This window comes from Rhinoraja longicauda, chromosome 37, assembly GCF_053455715.1.
Source record: "Rhinoraja longicauda isolate Sanriku21f chromosome 37, sRhiLon1.1, whole genome shotgun sequence".
Classification (NCBI taxonomy): domain Eukaryota; kingdom Metazoa; phylum Chordata; class Chondrichthyes; order Rajiformes; family Arhynchobatidae; genus Rhinoraja; species Rhinoraja longicauda.
Genome location: NC_135989.1, coordinates 16,895,533 through 16,914,153, shown reverse-complemented (window position 1 = coordinate 16,914,153; position 18,621 = coordinate 16,895,533). Strand labels below are relative to the sequence as shown.

Sequence of the window (18,621 nt, the reverse complement as noted above, 5' to 3'; positions counted from 1 at the left end):
TACAAACCTGTACGTCTTTTGTGAATAAATACCTTCGATTTGTACGTCTTTGGAGTGTGGGAGGAAACCGAAGATCTCTGGGTCATGGGGAGAACGTGAAACTCCGCACAGACAGCACCCGTAGTCGGGATCGAACCCGGGTCTCCGAAGCTGCAAGCGCTTTAAGGCAGCAACTCTACCGCTGTGCCACCGTTTCACCCCAATGTTCCATAAGATCTCCTTCCCTCAGCTAACGCCTGCTTCGTGAATTCGCTTTCTCCGCATTTCCTATTGTTTCCCCAATGATCAAAACTGAGCCTCCTTGTCCTTATGAATCTTTCCAATGACGCAGTTCCCTTTGCAAACTCCTCCAGCAATCCAAGCCACTCATTCCCTTTAGCCCGGGTACCGGCCATCAGAGGGAGAACTGTCAGGAATCTCGTTCAAACTCACAGGACCTGAGATGCTCCTGCAATTCATCTTCCTTGCTATCTCCTTAAAGGCCTCTTCAGATCCATGTCGGAACCATCTTCCCTGACCTTTCCACTATTAATAGAACATAAGTACAGCACAAGAACAGGTCCTTTTCCCCACAATGTCAGTGCCGAACCTGATGCCAAGACAGTGAAGAAAGCTAATGGAATGTTGGCCTTCATAACAAGAGGACTTGAGTACAGGAGCAAAGAGGTCCTTCTGCAGTTGTACAGGGCCCAGGTGAGACCACATCTGGAGTACTGTGTGCAGTTTTGGTCTCCTAATTTGAGGAAGGACGTCCTTGATATTGAGGCAGTGCAGCGTAGGTTCACCACGTTAATCCCCGGGATGGCGGGACTGTCATATGAGGAAAGATTTGAAAGACTAGGCTTGTATTCACTGGAGTTTAGAAGGATGAGAGGGGATCTTATAGAGACGTATAAAATTATAAAAGGACTAAACAAGCTAGATGCAGGAAAAAAGTTCCCAATGTTGGAGGAGTCCAGAACCAGGGGCCACAGTCTAAGAATAAAGGGGAGGCCATTTAAAACTGAGGTGAAAAGGAACTTTTTCACCCAGAGAGTTGTGAATTTGTGGAATTCTCTGCCACAGAGGGCAGTGGAAGCCAATTCACTGGATGAATTTAAAAGATAGTTAGATAGAGCTCTAGGGGCTAGTGGAATCAAGGGATATGGGGAGAAGGCAGGCACGGGTTACTGATTGTGGATGATCAGCCATGATCACAATGAATAGCGGCGCTGGCTCGAAGGGCCAAATGGCCTCCTACTGCACCTATTTTCAATGTTTCGATGTTTCTATCTCTTACCTAGTGTGTGGGGAGGAACTGCAGATGCCAGTTTAAAGCAAAGACAGACACAAAGGTCTGGAGTAACTCAGCGGGTCAGGCAGCATCATTCCATGCCCACCATCAAGCACCTACTTTGACTACTGCCATTGAATTCCCCCACATTCCCATCGATTCTCCCTGGATTTCACCACTCACCTACACACCAGGGGCAATTTACTGCATCCGATTAACCTACCAACCTGCTTGAGATACGTGGAAGAAACCTCAATGATCTCTGGGACAGCATGTAAACCAGCCCCTGCAGTTCCTTATTTCTACTATTCTATTGGCCCCTACTAGGCGTATAGCCTTCCAACCTTCCACCTGCCTTCTTCAACACACTGTGTCCGAAGGAACTGCAGATGCTGGTTTAAACCAAAGATGGGCACAAAATGCTGGAGTAACTCAGCGGGTCAGGCAGCATCTCTGGAGAGAAGGAATGGGTGACGTTTCAGGGTTGAGATCCTTCTCCAGACCCGAAACGTCACCAATTCCTTCTCTCCGGAGATGATGCCTGACCCGCTGAGTTACTCCAGCATTTTGTGTCTACCTTCAACTCACTGGTGGTTTTTTTAACATTCTATAGGTTAGACTTCTCCGCTGTGCGACAGAGACTTCATATAATTGACGGTTTTGGCAGCAATTGCTGTGTAATTCATTTTTTGCACATCAGCTGTGCAACCAGAACGATGTGCTGTCAAAGGATGCAACGCCCCCATTTATAAAAGAAAGAACCATTTTCAAAAGAAAGAATGTTATTCAGATTATTCCCTTATTCTGTATCTGTACACTGTGGACGGCTCGGCTGATTATTAAGGGGTTGGACACGTTAGAGGCAGGAAACATGTTCCCAATGTTGGGGGAGTCCAGAACAAGGGGCCACAGTTTAAGAATAAGGGGTAGGCCATTTAGAACTGAGATGAGGAAAACCTTTTTCAGTCAGAGAGTTCTGAATCTGTGGAATTCTCTGCCTCAGAGGGCAGTGGAGGCCAATTCTCTGAATGCATTCAAGAGAAAGCTAGATAGAGCTCTTAAGGATAGCGGAGTCAGGGAAGGCAGGGACGGGGTACTGATTTAGAATGATCAGCCATGATCACATTGAATGGCGGTGCTGGCTCGAAGGGCTGAATGGCCTCCTCCTGCACCTATTGTCTATCGACTGTAATCACGTTTTGTCTTTCCGCTGACTGGTTGGAGCCCAACAAAATCTTTTCACGTGACAATAAACTAATCTAAATTAAACCTGCATTTATGTAGCGCATTTAGACACTCAATTCTGCAAGTCGAGATACAGCGTGGAAACAGGCCCTTCGGCCCACCGGGTCTACGCCGACCAGCGATCCCCGCACACTAACACTACCCAACACCCTGGCGACAATCTACAATTTTACCAAAGCCAATTAACCTGCAAACCTGTACGTCTTTGGAGTGTGGGAGGAAACCGGAGCACCCGGAGAAAACCCACGCAGGTCACGGGGAGAACGTACAGCACCCGTGGTCAGGATTGAACCCGAGTCTCTGGCGCTGTGAGGCAGCAACTCTACCGCTGCGCCCAATTCTGTAGAAGACACAAAACGCCGGAGTAATTCTGCGGGTCGGGCAACATCACTGGAGGCCCTTTAAATTGGGGATGGGCCCTGACCTGAAACGTGAGCTATCCATGTTCTCTAGGATGCTGTCTGACCCCCCTGAGTTACTCCAGCACTTTGAGTCTTTGCTTGGTAAACCAGCATCTGCAGTTTCTTGTTTCTTCGTTGTGTAGTGTGGTAATTATTGCACAGGAGGAAAGACACTCCAACCTTCACACAGTAAATTCTCACAAACAGCAATGTGATCCTGGCCAGGTAGTCTGAGATTTATAAAGGAGCAGATGGATGTCATCAGGCCCACGTTTAGCAGCAGCTAAGATGCATGTTTTTTGCATTAAATGCAGTGAGATCTTCTACATTCACAGGAGACCTCAGTCGAATGCCCACCATCCTCAGTTGAAGTTGGTCTATGTGTCTCTGAAGTGGGTCTCGAACCTACCACCCACTGGCCACCAGGTCAAAGCAGCTCCACTGGAAGCCCCAGCTGCTATTAGGGCAGCTCAGTGGAGCAGCTGGTAGAGCCGCTGCCTCACAGCGCCAGAGACCCTGGTTCAATCCTGACCACGGGCGCTGTCTGTGTGGAGTTTGCATGTTCTCCCCGTGACCGCCAGGAGCTCCAGTTTCATCCCGCATCCCAAAGACGTGCTGGTCTGTAGGTTCATTGGCTTCTGTAAATTGTCCCTAGTGTGTAGGATAGAACTAGTGTGCGGGGTGATCGCTGATCGACACGGACTCAGTGGGCCGAAGGGCCTGTTTCCGTGCTGTCTCTCTGAACAGAGCTAGACAAAACTATCTAAATGACAAGCTTCACCATTTGTGCTGGGATGGGAGGGAGAGATAGATCAGCCATGATTGAATTGTGGAGTGGACTTGATGGGCCGAATGGCCTAATTCTGCTCCTATCACGTATGAACACCTATGGACATTGGGAGGGATGGTGTTGGGAGTGGACTCCCTGTCAGACTGTGCCATTTGGGCTGGGATTGTTGGACATCCTATCAGATGCTTGGACCTCCGATATCTCCAGCACCTGCGTTAGGCTGGGGTGGAGGTCTCCCTATCAGACAGTGCCTTGGACATTGGGATGTGTAGGTATGGTGGACCTCCACACTGTACCAGGGAGGTGCTGACAACTCACCATCAGACTGGGCCTTGTGGGCCGAGACTAGGGAGAGATGTTTGCGCCCTCGAGGTCTGGGGGAACATGGACCCTTGGTCACCCAGGGCTGGGGCTGTGGGTGTAGGGGGGGGGGTCTCTCACTATCAGACCCCGGCAGACACAGAACCCCAGTCTCTTTACACCGTTAGGTGGCATCACGTGCCAAGAGGACCTAACCTCCCCCCACCCTGCCTCCCACTCCAATTACACAACACAAACAGGCCCCAACTCATGGTTCCAACCCCACCCCCCCCCCCCCCCCATCCGCTGGTGCTGCCGAGTCCTCTTCGCGCTGCGCTGTGGGTAGAAAAGAGGAGAAGAAAGGAGGAAAAGGAGGAAGGAGCCTTGAAAAGAAGTGGTGAGCAGGGTTAGAAGGATAGAGTTAGCAGCAAACACCAAGCAAGGCCAGCCATTAGTCTCGGGGGAGGGTGGTTGTGATCGAGAAGATTCAACGCTGCCCAAGCAAGCATCTGCAAGGGAAGGCAGAAATGGCAGATGCATATCCTGCTGAATCCAATCGAACCACAGGATCTATCATGGGGCTGGTCTGTCCGCCTGCACCATGCTGGCCCCCCCAGTGGTCAGAGAGCTGCCTCTCCACACCCCACCCCACCCCACCCACAGAACCTGGTGCTGGAGGTGATAGGACAACCACACCATGAGGCAACTCCTCAACAAGGGCACAGGGCCACATGGTGAGAGAGTGAGAGAGAAAGAGGAAGGCAGAGTGGCTACTTACTGTAGGGGACGCATTCATACTGGATCTCCAGGTACTTGTAGGTCCCAGGACACGGGTCGGGAAACACGTCCGATCCTGCCACCACCACACACTGCGTTCGATTGTTGCACCTGTACCACAAGACAACACCAATTAGCCACGGGATCTGCAAACGTGACCATCTACGATGATATAGCAACATAGAAACACAGAGACATAGAAAATAGGTGCAGGAATCGGTCATTCGAGCCAGCACCGCCATTCAATATGATTATGGCCGATCATCCACACTCTGTACCCCGTTCCTGCTTTCTCCTCATATCCCTTGATTCCGTTAGCCCCAAGAACTACATTTAACTCTGTCTTGAAAACATCCAGTGAATTGGCCTCCACTGCCTTCTGCGGCAGAGAATTCCACAGGTTCACAACTCTGGCGGATGATGTTCAATAAATAGACCGATCTCTCCGCCTCTCTACAAAGTAGGGGAGCGCAGGGTTATAAAATACATTTTCGCTTGGCGAAATCAATCTCTTCAACATGCCCAAGAAGGGTCAGAACATAAATCTCCCTCTACCACTACCAAATCAAGCTCCAGAGAAGATTGGTCACCAAATTTGAGGAAGGATATTCTTGCTCTTGAGGGCGTGCAGCGTAGGTTTACTAGGTTAATTCCCGCAATGGCGGGACTGTCGTATGTTGAAAGACTGGAGCGACTAGGCGTGTATACACTGGAATTTAGAAGGATGAGAGGAGATCTTATTGAAACATATAAGATTATTAAGGGATTGGACACGTTAGAGGCAGGAAACATGTTCCCAATGTTGGGGGAGTCCAGAACCAGGGGACAGAGTTTAAGAATAAGGGGTAGGCCATTTAGAACGGAGATGAGGAAAAACCTTTTCAGTCAGAGAGTTGTAAATCTGTGGAATTCTCTGCCTCAGAAGGCAGTGGAGGCCAATTCTCTGAATGCATTCAAGAGAGAGCTGGATAGAGCTCTTAAGGATAGCGGAGTCAGGGGGTATGGGGAGAAGGCAGGAACGGGGTACTGATTGAGAATGATCAGCCATGATCACATTGAATGGTGGTGCTGGCTAGAAGGGCCGAATGGCCTCCTCCTGCACCTATTGTCTATTGGCTATTGGCTGAATTTGTTGAATTCATGGTTGAACCTTAAGGATTGTGGTGTGCCTGGAATTTGTGGTGCTGTTCCACAATTTATTTGTCACTTATTTCCCTTTTAATTCATTTTAAATATATTTGTTGATTCCAGACTAACATTCAAGAGTCAAGAGTATTTTATCATCCTATGTCCCAGATAGAACAATGACATTCTTACCTGCAGCAGCACAACAGAATATATAAACAGAGTACACTGTAAACAATATGATAAACGAGAAAATAAGTTCAGTGTGTGGATGTATACACATACAAAATATACATATATACCGACTGAATTATCAGTCTGAAGAAGGGCATTGACTCGAAACGTCACCCATTCCTTCTCTCCAGAGATGCTGCCTGTCCCGCTGAGTTACTCCAGCACTCTGTGAAACGTCACCCATTCCTTCTCTCCAGAGATGCTGCCTGACCTGCTGAGTTACTCCAGCATTTTGTGTCTACCTTCGATTTAAACCATCTGCAGTCCTTTGCTACACACATACATACTGTAACAGACCGCAGGTAGACCCAAATGCAGCACACGTGGTCGGGGACAGAAGACTGAGGCGTTCACCAGGGCTACGACGAGGCACGAAGGTCGGGAGCAGGCAGGGTCGGCAGCGGGAAATCAGTCCGAGAGAGAATGGCGGAGAGTCTTGCATCAGGGCTAAGAACAATCTGGCAAAGAGAGTGTGTGTGTGTGTGTGTGCAGGAAGGGTTTATATGCTGGCTTGATTGGTGATCTGGAGCAGGTGAGTGAACAGGTGAGGGGAGTTGGCTTAACGTGGTGGGCGTGGCTGGCAGGTGAGTGAACAGGACAGACTGTGACATATATTTTATATATATACCGTACACATGAAAAATAAACAGAAAGTGCTTTCTACCTCATTGATAACCCTTGGACTATCTTTGATCGGACATTACTGGCTTTATCTTGCACGAAACGTTATTCCATTATCTGTACACAGTAAATGGCTCGACTGTAATCATGTATTGTCTCTCCGCTGACTGGTTAGCACACAACAAAAGCTTTTTACTGTACCTCGGTACACGTGACAATAAACTCAACTGAACTGAACATGCTTGAGTAACTCAGTGGGTCAGGCAGCATCTGTGGAGAACATGGATGGGTGACGTTTCACAGAGTGCTGGAGTAACTCAGCGGGTCAGGCAGCATCTCTGGAGAACATGGATAAGTGACGTTTTGGATCGAGAGCCTTCTTCAGACTGAACTTACCAATGTTCTCCAGAGATGTTTCCCGAGCTGCTGAGCATTTTGTGTTTATCTTTGATATAAACCAGCATCTGTAGTTCTTTGTTTCGACCTCACGATTATCTATGATGACTGACAAAGCTTTTCAACGCTCCTCAGGCAAGAACTGTGTGGGTGATTCAGTAAATAACTCTCCCTCTCCACCACCAAATCAATCTCAGAGAAGATACAGTGTAAGAAAGACACCAAGTGTTGGAGTAACGCAGTGGGTCAGGCAACATCTCTGGGGGGCATGGATAAGTGACGTTTCGGGTCAGACTGAACCTATCTATTTTCTCCAGGGATGCTGCCTGACCCGCTGAGTTATTCCAGCTGTGCATTAACCAGCATCAATAGTTCTTTGAGAGAGAGAGACAGACAGAGAGGCAGGTGGACAGAGACAGACAGACATGGACTGAGATAAGAAGGGAGAGAGAGAGAGAGAGAGAGAGAGAGTGACACAGAGAGAGAGAGTGACACACAGAGAGAGACAGACAGAGAGGCAGGTGGACAGAGACAGAGAGACATGGACTGAGATAAGAAGGGAGAGAGAGAGAGTGACACAGAGAGAGAGAGAGAGTGACAGAGAGAGAGAGAGAGAGAGTGACACAGAGAGTGACAGAGAGAGAGAGAGAGTGACAGAGAGAGAGAGAGAGTGACACAGAGAGAGAGACAGACAGAGAGGCAGGTGGACAGAGAGGCAGAGAGACACGGACTGAGATAAGAAGGGAGAGAGAGAGAGTGACACAGAGAGAGAGAGAGAGTGACAGAGAGAGAGAGAGAGTGACAGAGAGCGAGAGAGTGACACAGAGAGAGAGAGAGAGTGACACAGAGAGAGAGAGAGAGTGACACAGAGAGAGAGAGAGTGACACAGAGAGAGAGACAGACAGAGAGGCAGAGAGACACGGACTGAGATAAGAAGGGAGAGAGAGAGAGTGACACAGAGAGAGAGAGAGAGAGAGTGACAGAGAGAGAGAGAGAGTGACACAGAGAGAGTGACAGAGAGAGAGAGAGAGTGACAGAGAGAGAGAGAGTGACACAGAGAGAGAGACAGACAGAGAGGCAGAGAGACACGGACTGAGATAAGAAGGGAGAGAGAGAGAGTGACACAGAGAGAGAGAGAGTGACACAGAGAGAGAGAGAGAGTGACACAGAGAGAGAGAGACAGACAGAGAGGCAGGTGGACTGAGAGGCAGAGAGACACAGACTGAGATAAGAAGGGAGAGAGAGAGAGTGACACAGAGAGAGAGAGAGTGACACAGAGAGAGAGAGACAGACAGAGAGGCAGGTGGACTGAGAGGCAGAGAGACACAGACTGAGATAAGCAGGGAGTGTGAGAGAGAGAGAGAGACAGAGAGAGAGAGATGGACATGAGAGGGAGAGACAGAGGGAGGGCATGAGAGTGACAAATGGTGAGAGAATAAGGGAGAGAGAAGGGGGAGAAAGAGGGGAGGGAGAGAGAAAGAACAAAAGTGGCAGAAAGAGGAGAAAGGAAGAGGACGAGAGTGAAAGGTAAAGAGAGAAGGACGGTGAGAGTGTCAGAGCCTCTGTATAAATGCAAATACTTCCAAACTACCTTGGCATGTGAAGCTCAAATCTACTTTTCCTCTAATTATTCATCTGTGATTATCCCGACCCAATGTCTGAAAGGCTGGGTTAGTTGAGTGAGTCTGTCATTGTATCATAGCTCGACTGTTCAAATGCACATTTCACTGAAGAAGCACCTTGGAGGCGAACAATAAGATTATTTCATTACTAATGCCTCGGGCAAGCCGGGAATGCAGCAGTTTGAAGCTTTATAATGCAATGATGTGCAGAACCCTGACAACTGGCTCAGAGTGAAATGTGAAGCTTTAGTAAACTCTGGCAGACAACAGCTGTCAGCTGGCTGGCATGGCAGTCGTTCCCAGAAGGCAGGATTTAAGTGTGGATCATTAAATATCCAAGAATTTCATGACATTAAGCACACAGGTAGAGAGAGAGCTCAGAGAAGGTGTACAAAACCACCAGAGGAACACATCGGGTAGACGCACAGTAGAATCTCTTGCCCAGAGTAGGTGAATCGAGGACACAGGTTTAAGGAGAAGGGGAAAATATTTCATAGGAATCTGAGGGGTAACTTTTTCACACAAAGGGTGGTGGGTGTATGGAACGAGATGCCAGAGGAGGCAGTTGAGGCAGGGACTATCCCAACGTTCTTTGGAGAAAAGGAATAGGTGACATTTCCAGTCAAGACCCTTCTTCAGACCGAGAGTCCTCTGTCAGAAGAAGAGTCTTGACTTGAAACGTCACCTATTACTTTTCTCCAGAGATGCTGTCTGATCCGCTGAGTGACTCCAGCTGTTTGTGTCTGTTGCAGGTGGAGTATTTTTTAACTGTTGGGAGATTGAAAAGTGTTGGTAATGAGCGAGACCTGGGTGTCCTGATCACTGATGGTTAATATATGGGCTAGCCATCAGGAAGCAAATGATTTGTTGGTCTTTATTGTAAAGGGCTTTGATTAAAAGGTAATGATGTCTTAACACAATTACAGTATATTGGGTTTGGGTGAGATCACATCTGGAGAATTGTGTAGAGATGAGATATATTTGCCATTTAGAGAGTGCAGTGAATAGGCTTTGAAACAGGCCCTTCGGCCCACAATGTCTATACCGAACAGGAGTCACAACATGGAAACAGGCCCTTCAGCCCAACTTTCCCATTCCGACCAAGATGCCCCTTCTACACTAGTCCCACCTGCCCGCGTTTGGCCCATATTCTTTCTAAACCTTTCCTATCCATGTACCTGTCCAAATGTCTTTTAAATGAGTTGAACTAATTGTGAGAAAAATGATTAGTTAATCTCCTCTGCCTGCACATGATACATTTCCTTTCATTGCATGCTTATCCATGCGACTATCTAAACGCTTGTTAAATGCCCAGATTAGAGATTCAGCATGGAAACAGGCCATTCAGCCCACTGAGTTCATCGATCAATAGACAATAGACAATAGGTGCAGGAGGAGGTCATTCGGCCCTTCGAGCCAGCACCGCCATTCAATGTGATCATGGCTGATCATTCTCAATCAGTACCCCGTTCCTGCCTTCTCCCCATACCCTCTGACTCCGCTATCCTTAAGAGCTCTATCTAGCTCTCTCTTGAATGCATTCAGAGAATTGGCCTCCACTGCCTTCTGAGGCAGAGAATTCCACAGATTTACAACTCTCTGAGTGAAAACGTTTTTCCTCATCTCCGTTCTAAATGGCCTACCCCTTATTCTTAAACTGTGGCCCCTTGTTCTGGACTCCCCCAACATTGGGAACGTGTTTCCTGCCTCTAACGTGTCCAACCCCTTAATAATCTTATATGTTTCGATAAGATCCCCTCTCATCCTTCTAAATTCCAGTGTATACAAGCCTAGTCGCTCCAGTCTTTCAACATATGATAGTCCCGCCATTCCGGGAATTAACCTAGTAAACCTACGCTGCACGCCCTCAATAGCAAGAATATCCTTCCTCAAATTTGGAGACCAAAACTGCACATGGTACTCCAGGTGCGGACTCACTAGGGCCCTTTACAACTGCAGAAGGACCTCTTTGCTCCCTTGTTCTGGACTCCCCCAACATTGGGAACATGTTTCCTGCCTCTAACGTGTCCAACCCCTTAATAATCTTATAGGTTTCGATAAGATTCAAGCGAAATATGAGGTGCTGCTCCTCCAATTTGCGCTGGGCCTCACTCTGACAATGGAGGAGGCCTAGGACAGAAAGGTCAGTGTGGGAATGGGAAGGAGAATTAAAGTGTTTGACAACTGTACTGAACTGTATACAAAAATGAATTTCACTGCACCTCAGTAAAGGTGCCAAATTAAGTACTAATACCATACGATAACAGTTAAAGAGTGGATCAGTCACAACCTTGCAGAAGGAGTATCTCTAACTCTGCGTGTGCAAGAGAACCATGCCTTCCAAACAACCAACAACCTATTCAACTGAGGGCAAAGCTGTGAGTCATGAATCATTGCCATTGTCCCATTAAGGAACTGCAAGTGCAATTAATGCATAAACCAATTAACAAATCAATCACTCAATGTCCGCTTACGTTGGACAAATTCATCCAAAGCTTTTCAAATTGATTTCCGGAACTGCACATCAATTTGGAAAAGCATCTATTGATAATTAAAGACATAGGTTGTAAATTAATTTTATGTATTAAAATAATGTGAAGTGATGGGTTTATGAAAGAAAGCATGCTCTGGGTCCTAATGAGCTGTCAGAACACTCTGACAGAGCACAGTTTAGAGATACAGCTCGGAAACAGGCCCTTCTGCCCACCGAGTCCACACCGACCAGCGATCCCCGCACATTAATACAATCCTATACACACTAGGGACATAGAAACATAGAAACATAGAAAATAGGTGCAGGAGTAGGCCATTCGGCCCTTCGAGCCTGCACCGCCATTCAATATGATCATGGCTGATCATCCAACTCAGTATCCCGTACCTGCCTTCTCTCCATACCCCCTGATCCCTTTAGCCACAAAGGCCACCTCTAACTCCCTCTTAAATATAGCCAATGAACTGGCCTCAACTACCTTCTGTGGCAGAGAATTCCACAGATTCACCACTCTCTGTGTGAAGAAATGTTTTCTCATCTCGGTCCTAAAAGACTTCCCCCTTATCCTTAAGCTGTGACCCCTGGTTCTGGACTCCCCCAACATCGGGAACAATCTTCCCGCATCTAGCCTCTCCAACCCCTTAAGAATTTTATATGTTTCAATAAGATCCCCCTCAGTCTTCTAAATTCCAGCGAGTATAGGTGTGTAGAAAATAGGTGCAGGAGTAGGCCATTTGGCCCTTCGAGCCTGCACCGCCATTCAATATGATCATGGCTGATCATCCAGCTCAGTATCTCGTACCTGCCTTCTCTCCATACCCCCTGATCCCTTTAGCCACAAGGGCCACATCTAAGGGACAATTTACATTTACACCAAGCCAATTAACCAACAAAGTTGTACATCTTTGGAGTGTGGGAGGAAACCGATGATCTCGGAGACAACTCACGCAGGTCACGGGGAGAACGTACAAACTCTGTACAGACGGCGCCCGTAGGCAGGATTGAACCTGGGTCTCTGGCGCTGTAAGCGTTGTAAGGCAGCAACTCTACCGCTGCGCCAACGTGCTGTCTTCCTCCACAGTGGAGGTGTGTAGTGTGTCAGGAACATTCCTGTTGCCAGGAGTGGTGAGGAGTGGATTCAGTGACTGGTGGTGACTGCTCCCATGGCCTCTGTTCTCAGCTCCCTCTCCTCCTCCATCCCTTCCATCTCCTCTCTTCGTCCCCATCCCCTTTATTATCCCTCTTCATCCATCCTTTCTCTTTCTCTCCATCTCACTCTCTCTCTCCTTCCTTCCTTTCTCACAACTACCTCTCCCCTTCCTCCTCTTTACTTCTCTCTTTTTCATACTCTGACTCCTTCCTCTCTTCTTTCTATTTCCTTTTCAACATCTCCCTCTCCTCTCCAACCGCTTCCACTCTCACGTCTTCCTCTCCCTCTCTCTCCTTTCTATTCTTTCTTATCTCTCTCTCTTGCCTCATTTCCTTCTTTCTCTCACAACCTCTACCTCTCCCCATTGTCCTTTCTATTTCTCTTTTTCATCCTCCCTCTCTCTCTCTCTGTCACAGCCTTCTCTGCACCCCTTCCTCTTTTCTCTCTCTCTTTTTCTCTCCCCACCTCCTCCCTTCCTCTCTCTTTTTCATCCTCTCTCTCTCTTCCCCCCTCTCTCTCTACATTTCACTTTCCCTCTCTCCCTCCTTCTCCCCTACTACCTCCTTTCTATTCTCTCTCTCTCTCTCTCTCTCTCTCTCTCTCTCTCTCTCTCTCTCTCTCTCTCTCTCTCTCTCTCTCTCTCTCTCTCTCTCTCTCTCTCTCTCTCTCTCTCTCTCTCTCTCTCTCTCTCTCACTACCTCCCTTCTACTCTCTTTACATCCTCTCTCCCACTCTCTCTCTCCTCTCTCTCTCTCTCCCTCTCTCTCTCCCTCACCCTCTCTTTCTTTCTCCCCCTCCTCTCTCTCTCTCTCTCTCTCTCTCTCTCTCTCTCTCTCTTCTCTCTCTCTCTCTCTCTCTCTCTCTCTCTTCTCTCTCTCTCTCTCTCTCTCTCTCTCTCTCTCTCTCTCTCTCTCTACCTCCCTTCTACTCTCTTTTACATCCTCTCCCACTCTCTCTCCTCTCTCTCTCTCTCTCCCTCTCTCTCTCCCTCACCCTCTCTTTCTTTCTCCCCCTCCTCTCTCTCTCTCTCTCTCTCTCCCCCTCTCTCTCTCTCCCTCTCCTCCCTCACTACGTCCTACGACTCTCTGTTACATCCTCTCTCCCACTCTCTCTCCTCTCTCTCTCTCTCTCCCTCTCTCTCTCCCTCACCCTCTCTTTCTTTCTCCCCCTCCTCTCTCTCTCTCTCTCTCTCTCTCCCCCTCTCTCTCTCTCCCTCTCCTCCCTCACTACGTCCTACGACTCTCTGTTACATCCTCTCTCCCACTCTCTCTCTCTCTCTCTCTCGATCCATCTTGCTGTCACTAGTAACAGATCGATCTGATAGCATCTGTGATTACAATCTGGGAATGGGTGCACGTTTGAATTGCTCCATCACTGAGCATCTTTCAATGCCTTCACGGATCATGTCTCATCTCTTCTGCTGAGTTTGTGCGCTGGCTCTCAGCGATCCTTTCGCTTGCAATCTGTTTACCCGCCGTGGCTTTGTCTGGAGCCTCACCTTCGGTTTTTGTTCCATCTACCTCATCTGACAATCTCTCTGCTGTGTGTCTGCCTGCCCCTTGTCCCGGCTGCCTCTCCCCGCCACCCTTTGCTGCCTCTCTCTGCACTCACCGACTCCGATATTATTAGGAGACAACGTGATCATTCAAACCAACACAATACCCGTGTGGGATGATCACAAACCTGAAGTGAAGACAGAACATTCTGGAAGATATCGACACTGCACAGTCACACCGGGGGGGGGGGGGGGGGGGGGGGGGGGGAGAGAGAAAGAGCAAATGAAGTGGAATTGTAACCCCACGCTAAGGGAGGCAGTTTAGTTCAGAGATACGGCGCGGAAACAGGCCCTTCGGCCCACCGAGTCGGCACCGACCAGCGATCCCCGCACACTAACACAACCCTACACACACTAGGGACAATTTACACTTATACCAAGCCAATTAACATACAAACCCTGCACGTCTTTGGAGTGTGGGAGGAAACCGGAGATCTCAGAGAAAACCCACGCAGGTCACAGGGAAACATAGAAAATAGGTGCAGAAGTAGGCTATTCGGCCCTTCGAGCCTGCACCGCCATTCAATATGATCATGGCTGATCATCCAGCTCAGTATCCCGTACCTGCCTTCTCTCCATACCCCCTGATCCCTTTAGCCAAAGGGGCCACATCTAACTCCCTCTTAAATATAGCCAATGAACTGGCCTCAACTACCTTCTGTGGCAGAGAATTCCACAGATTCACCACTCTCTGTGTAAAAAAAAACTTTCTCATCTCGGTCCTAAAAGACTTCCCCCTTATCCTTAAGCTGTGACCCCTGGTTCTGGACTTCCCGAACATCGGGAACAATCTTCCTGCATCTAGCCTGTCCAACCCCTTAAGAATTTTGTACGTTTCTATAAGATCCCCCCTCAATCTTCTAAATTCCAGCGAGTACAAGCTGGAGAACGTACAGACAGCACCCGTGGTCAGGATCGAACCTGGGTCTCTGGCGCTGCAAGGCAGCAACTCAACAACTGCGTCACCAAGTCTCATGTTGGGCTTGTAAATGCACATAGATTGTTGGCAATCAGTCACTCCGTGAGGAATGCCAGCAACAGTGGAACAGCGGTAGAGTTGCTACCTCACAGCGCCCTTCAGCCCACACTGACCAACGTGTCCCATCTACACTAGTTGTACCTGCCTGCGTTTGGCCCATATCTCCTCCAAACCTGTCCCATCCATAAACTCAAACAGTAACATCCTCGTAAATAATTCCTGCACTCGTTCCAGTTTAATAGCATCCATCCTTATATGAAACATATAAGATTATTAAGGGGTTGGACACGTTAGAGGCAGGAAACATGTTCCCGATGTTGGGGGAGTTCAGAACCAGGGGCCACAGTTTAAGAATAAGGGGTAGGCCATTTAGAACTGAGATGAGGAAAAACTTTTTCAGTCACAGAGTTGTGAATCTGTGGAATTCTCTACCTCAGAAGGCAGTGGAGGCCAATTCTCTGAATGCATTCAAGAGAGAGCTAGATAGAGCTCTTAAGGATAGCGGAGTCAGGGGGTATGGGGAGAAGGCAGGAATGGGGTACTGATTGAGAATGATCAGCCATGATCACATTGAATGGCGGTGCTGGCTCGAAGGGCCGAATGGCCTCCTCCTGCAGCTATTGTCTATTGCAGAACGACCTGAACTGTACACAGTACCCAAAAGGTAGCTGTACTGTAACTTTTGTTTTAGACTTGTAGAGATACAGTGCGGAAACAGGCCCTTCGGCCCACCGAGTCCGCGCCGACCAGCGTACACTAGTACTATCCTAAACACTAGGGACAATTTACAATTTACAGAGGCCAATCAACCTACAAGCCTGAACATCTTTGGAGTGTGGGAGGAAACCGGAGCACCCGGAGAAAGCTTGGCTCCAGACTTCTGCACCAATTTCTATGTCATCAACAAATTGACTAATCTGTCCACTGCCATTCTCACCCAGCCATTTATCTACATGACAAACAACAATGGTGTCGGCACTGATCCCTGTGGTACACCACTCTTACAGATTTCCAGTCAGAAAAACACCCCTTGATCTATCACCAAGTCAATTTTGGTGTGGCACGGTGGCGCAGAGGACCATCGGAACACAGCTACCAGCCTTGGAGGGCATCTACAACACACGATGCCTCAGAAAAGCCACAAAGACTCTTCACACCCCTGCAACAGTCTGTTCGAACTTCTACCATCGGGCAGACGATACAAGGCCTTCTACGCCCGCACCTCCAGACTCAGGAACAGCTTCATCCCCAGGGCCATAGCTGCTATGAACCGGTCCTGCTGAGCCGGATGGTCACATCGCACAGTGAACCGGCACAGATCTACTTGCACTTTATTCTGTTTTAAAACTGTTCTAATTTGTTTCATTGGGTTGTTTAAATTAATACTGACTAGCTAATTAAATCATTGCATCGTATGGGAGGCGCATTCCCAATCTCGTTGTACCCCTGTACAATGACAATAAAGATATATTGTATTGTATTGTATTGTAAACTGCTGTAAGGTCAGCCAGGATTTGGCGGAGTTAAGTGTAGGATGGAACTGCAGATGCTGGTTTACACTGAAGATAGACACAAAATGCTGCAGTAACTCAGCGGGACAGGCAGCATCTATGGAGAGAAGGAATGGGTGACGTTTCGGGTCAAGACCCTTCTTCAGACTGAAGTATAAGAAAATAACTGCAGATGCTTGTACAAATCGATTTATTCACAAAATGCTGGAGTAACTCAGCAGGTCAGGCAGCGTCTCTGGAGAGAAGGAATGGGTGACGTTTCGGGTCGAGACCCTTCTTCGGACTGAGTCAGGAGAGGGGGAAATGAGAGATATAGACGTTGATGTGGAGAGATGAACATAGAACAAATGCAAAAAATTAACAGTGATAAAGGAAGCGGGCCATTGTTTAGCTGTGGGCTAGGTTAGAAGGGGAACCTGGCGTGACTTGGGTGGTGGAGAGATGGAGAGAGAGGGAGTGCAGGGGTTACTTGAAGTTAGAGAACTCAATCTTTCCGTTGCTTCTCATAGCATCCTGGAATAGATGCCGTAAGGCCTTGGGGATTTAGCCACCTTAACGTATCCTTCTCTTGATATCGTATCCTCCACATCCTTCTCCTGGTGAGGTACTCATTTATGATGCTGCAAATTTCCCCTGGGACTACACATTGATCTTCCTTTTGGTCCCAGTAGGGACCTATCATTTCCCTCGCTACCGTTCTTCTAACAAACTCATTAAAAGGTTGTAGGAGTCTCACTTACGAAGGCCATTTCAACTCCTCTTTTTGTATAAGAAAATAACTGCAGATGCCGGTACAAATTGATTTATTCACAAAATGCTGGAGTAACTCAGCAGGTCAGGCAGCATCTCGGGAGAGAAGGAATGGGTGACGTTTCGGGTCGAGACCCTTCTTCAGACTGATCCTTCTTTGTCTTCCCAACTTCATTTTATTAAAGTTCTCTCCCACATCCCCTGTAAACGGAAAGGTCTCGCGTGACACCAAATATCTGACCATTGCTTTCTTCTTATATCTAATCAAACCTTAATTATCTTTGTGCAGGAAGGAACTGCAGATGCTGGTTCTCAACCCGAAGAAGGGTCTCGACCCGAAATGTCACCCATTCCTTCTCTCCTGAGATGCTGCCTGTCCCGCTGAGTTACTCCAGCATTTTGTGTCTATCTTCAACTATCTTTGTTAACTAAGCTTCCCAAATCTTACAAAAGATAGACACAAAATGCTGGAGTAACTCACCGGGTCAGGCAGCATCTCTGGAGAACATGGTAGGTGAGGTTTTGGTTCCAACCCAAAGACGTACAGGTATGTAGGTTAATTGGCTGGGTAAATGTAAAAATTGTCCCTAGTGGGTGTAGGATAGTGTTAATGTACGGGGATCACTGGGCGGCACGGACTTGGAGGGCCGAAAAGGCCTGTTTCCGGCTGTATATATATGATATGATATGATGATCACCTATCGATTTCCTCCAGAGATTGCAAATTGTCCCTAGAGTGTGTCTTCTTCTTCTTGTGTTTGAGGCAGCAGAGGTTATGAAGCTGCTTCTGCTTCTGCTGTCTCTGTATGTTGTCGTTCGCCTGACTGAGGTCAGTTGACAATGCTCACCTCGGGGAGGTCGATAGGTTAGTGTTAGTGTACGGGCGATCTTTGGTTGCTGCGGACTCGGTGGGCCGGGGAGCCTGTATCTCTAAAAACTAAACTAAACTAACGAAACTAAAATAAAGATAGACACAAACCGCTGGAGTAACTCAGCGGGTCAGCCAGCATCTCTGGAGAAAAGGAATAAATTACATTTCGGGTCAAGACCCTTCTCCAGACTCCCTTGCTCCAGAGATGCTGCCTGACCCGTTGAGTTACTCCAGCTTTGTTTATCTATCTTCGATTTAAACCATGCATCTGTAGTTCCTTCCTAAACTAAACTAAACACTGAGTTAGTCTCTGGATTAGAGCATTCCAGGGACCTACACTGTCCGGGCCTACACTGTCCGGGCCTACACTGTCTGGGCCTACACTGTCCGGGCCTACACTGTCCGGGCCTACACTGTCCGGGCCTACACTGTCTGGGCCTACACTGTCTGGACCTACACTGTCCGGGCCTACACTGTCCGGGCCTACACTGTCCGGGCCTACACTGTCTGGACCTACACTGTCCGGGTCT

At 48.1% G+C, this 18,621-nt stretch overlaps 1 protein-coding gene across 14 annotated transcripts in view; it reads right to left on the bottom strand.

Moving 5' to 3' along the window:
* The window catches only part of LOC144610619 (adhesion G protein-coupled receptor L1-like), a 455,971-nt gene that overhangs the window by 186,228 nt on the left and 251,122 nt on the right, over nt 1-18,621 (bottom strand). For all 14 annotated transcript variants that reach the window (XM_078429454.1, XM_078429459.1, XM_078429460.1 and 11 more), the window contains one exon: nt 4,788-4,897. In XM_078429454.1, the coding sequence (XP_078285580.1) occupies nt 4,788-4,897 (110 nt within the window). The remainder of the gene's footprint in view (nt 1-4,787; nt 4,898-18,621) is intronic.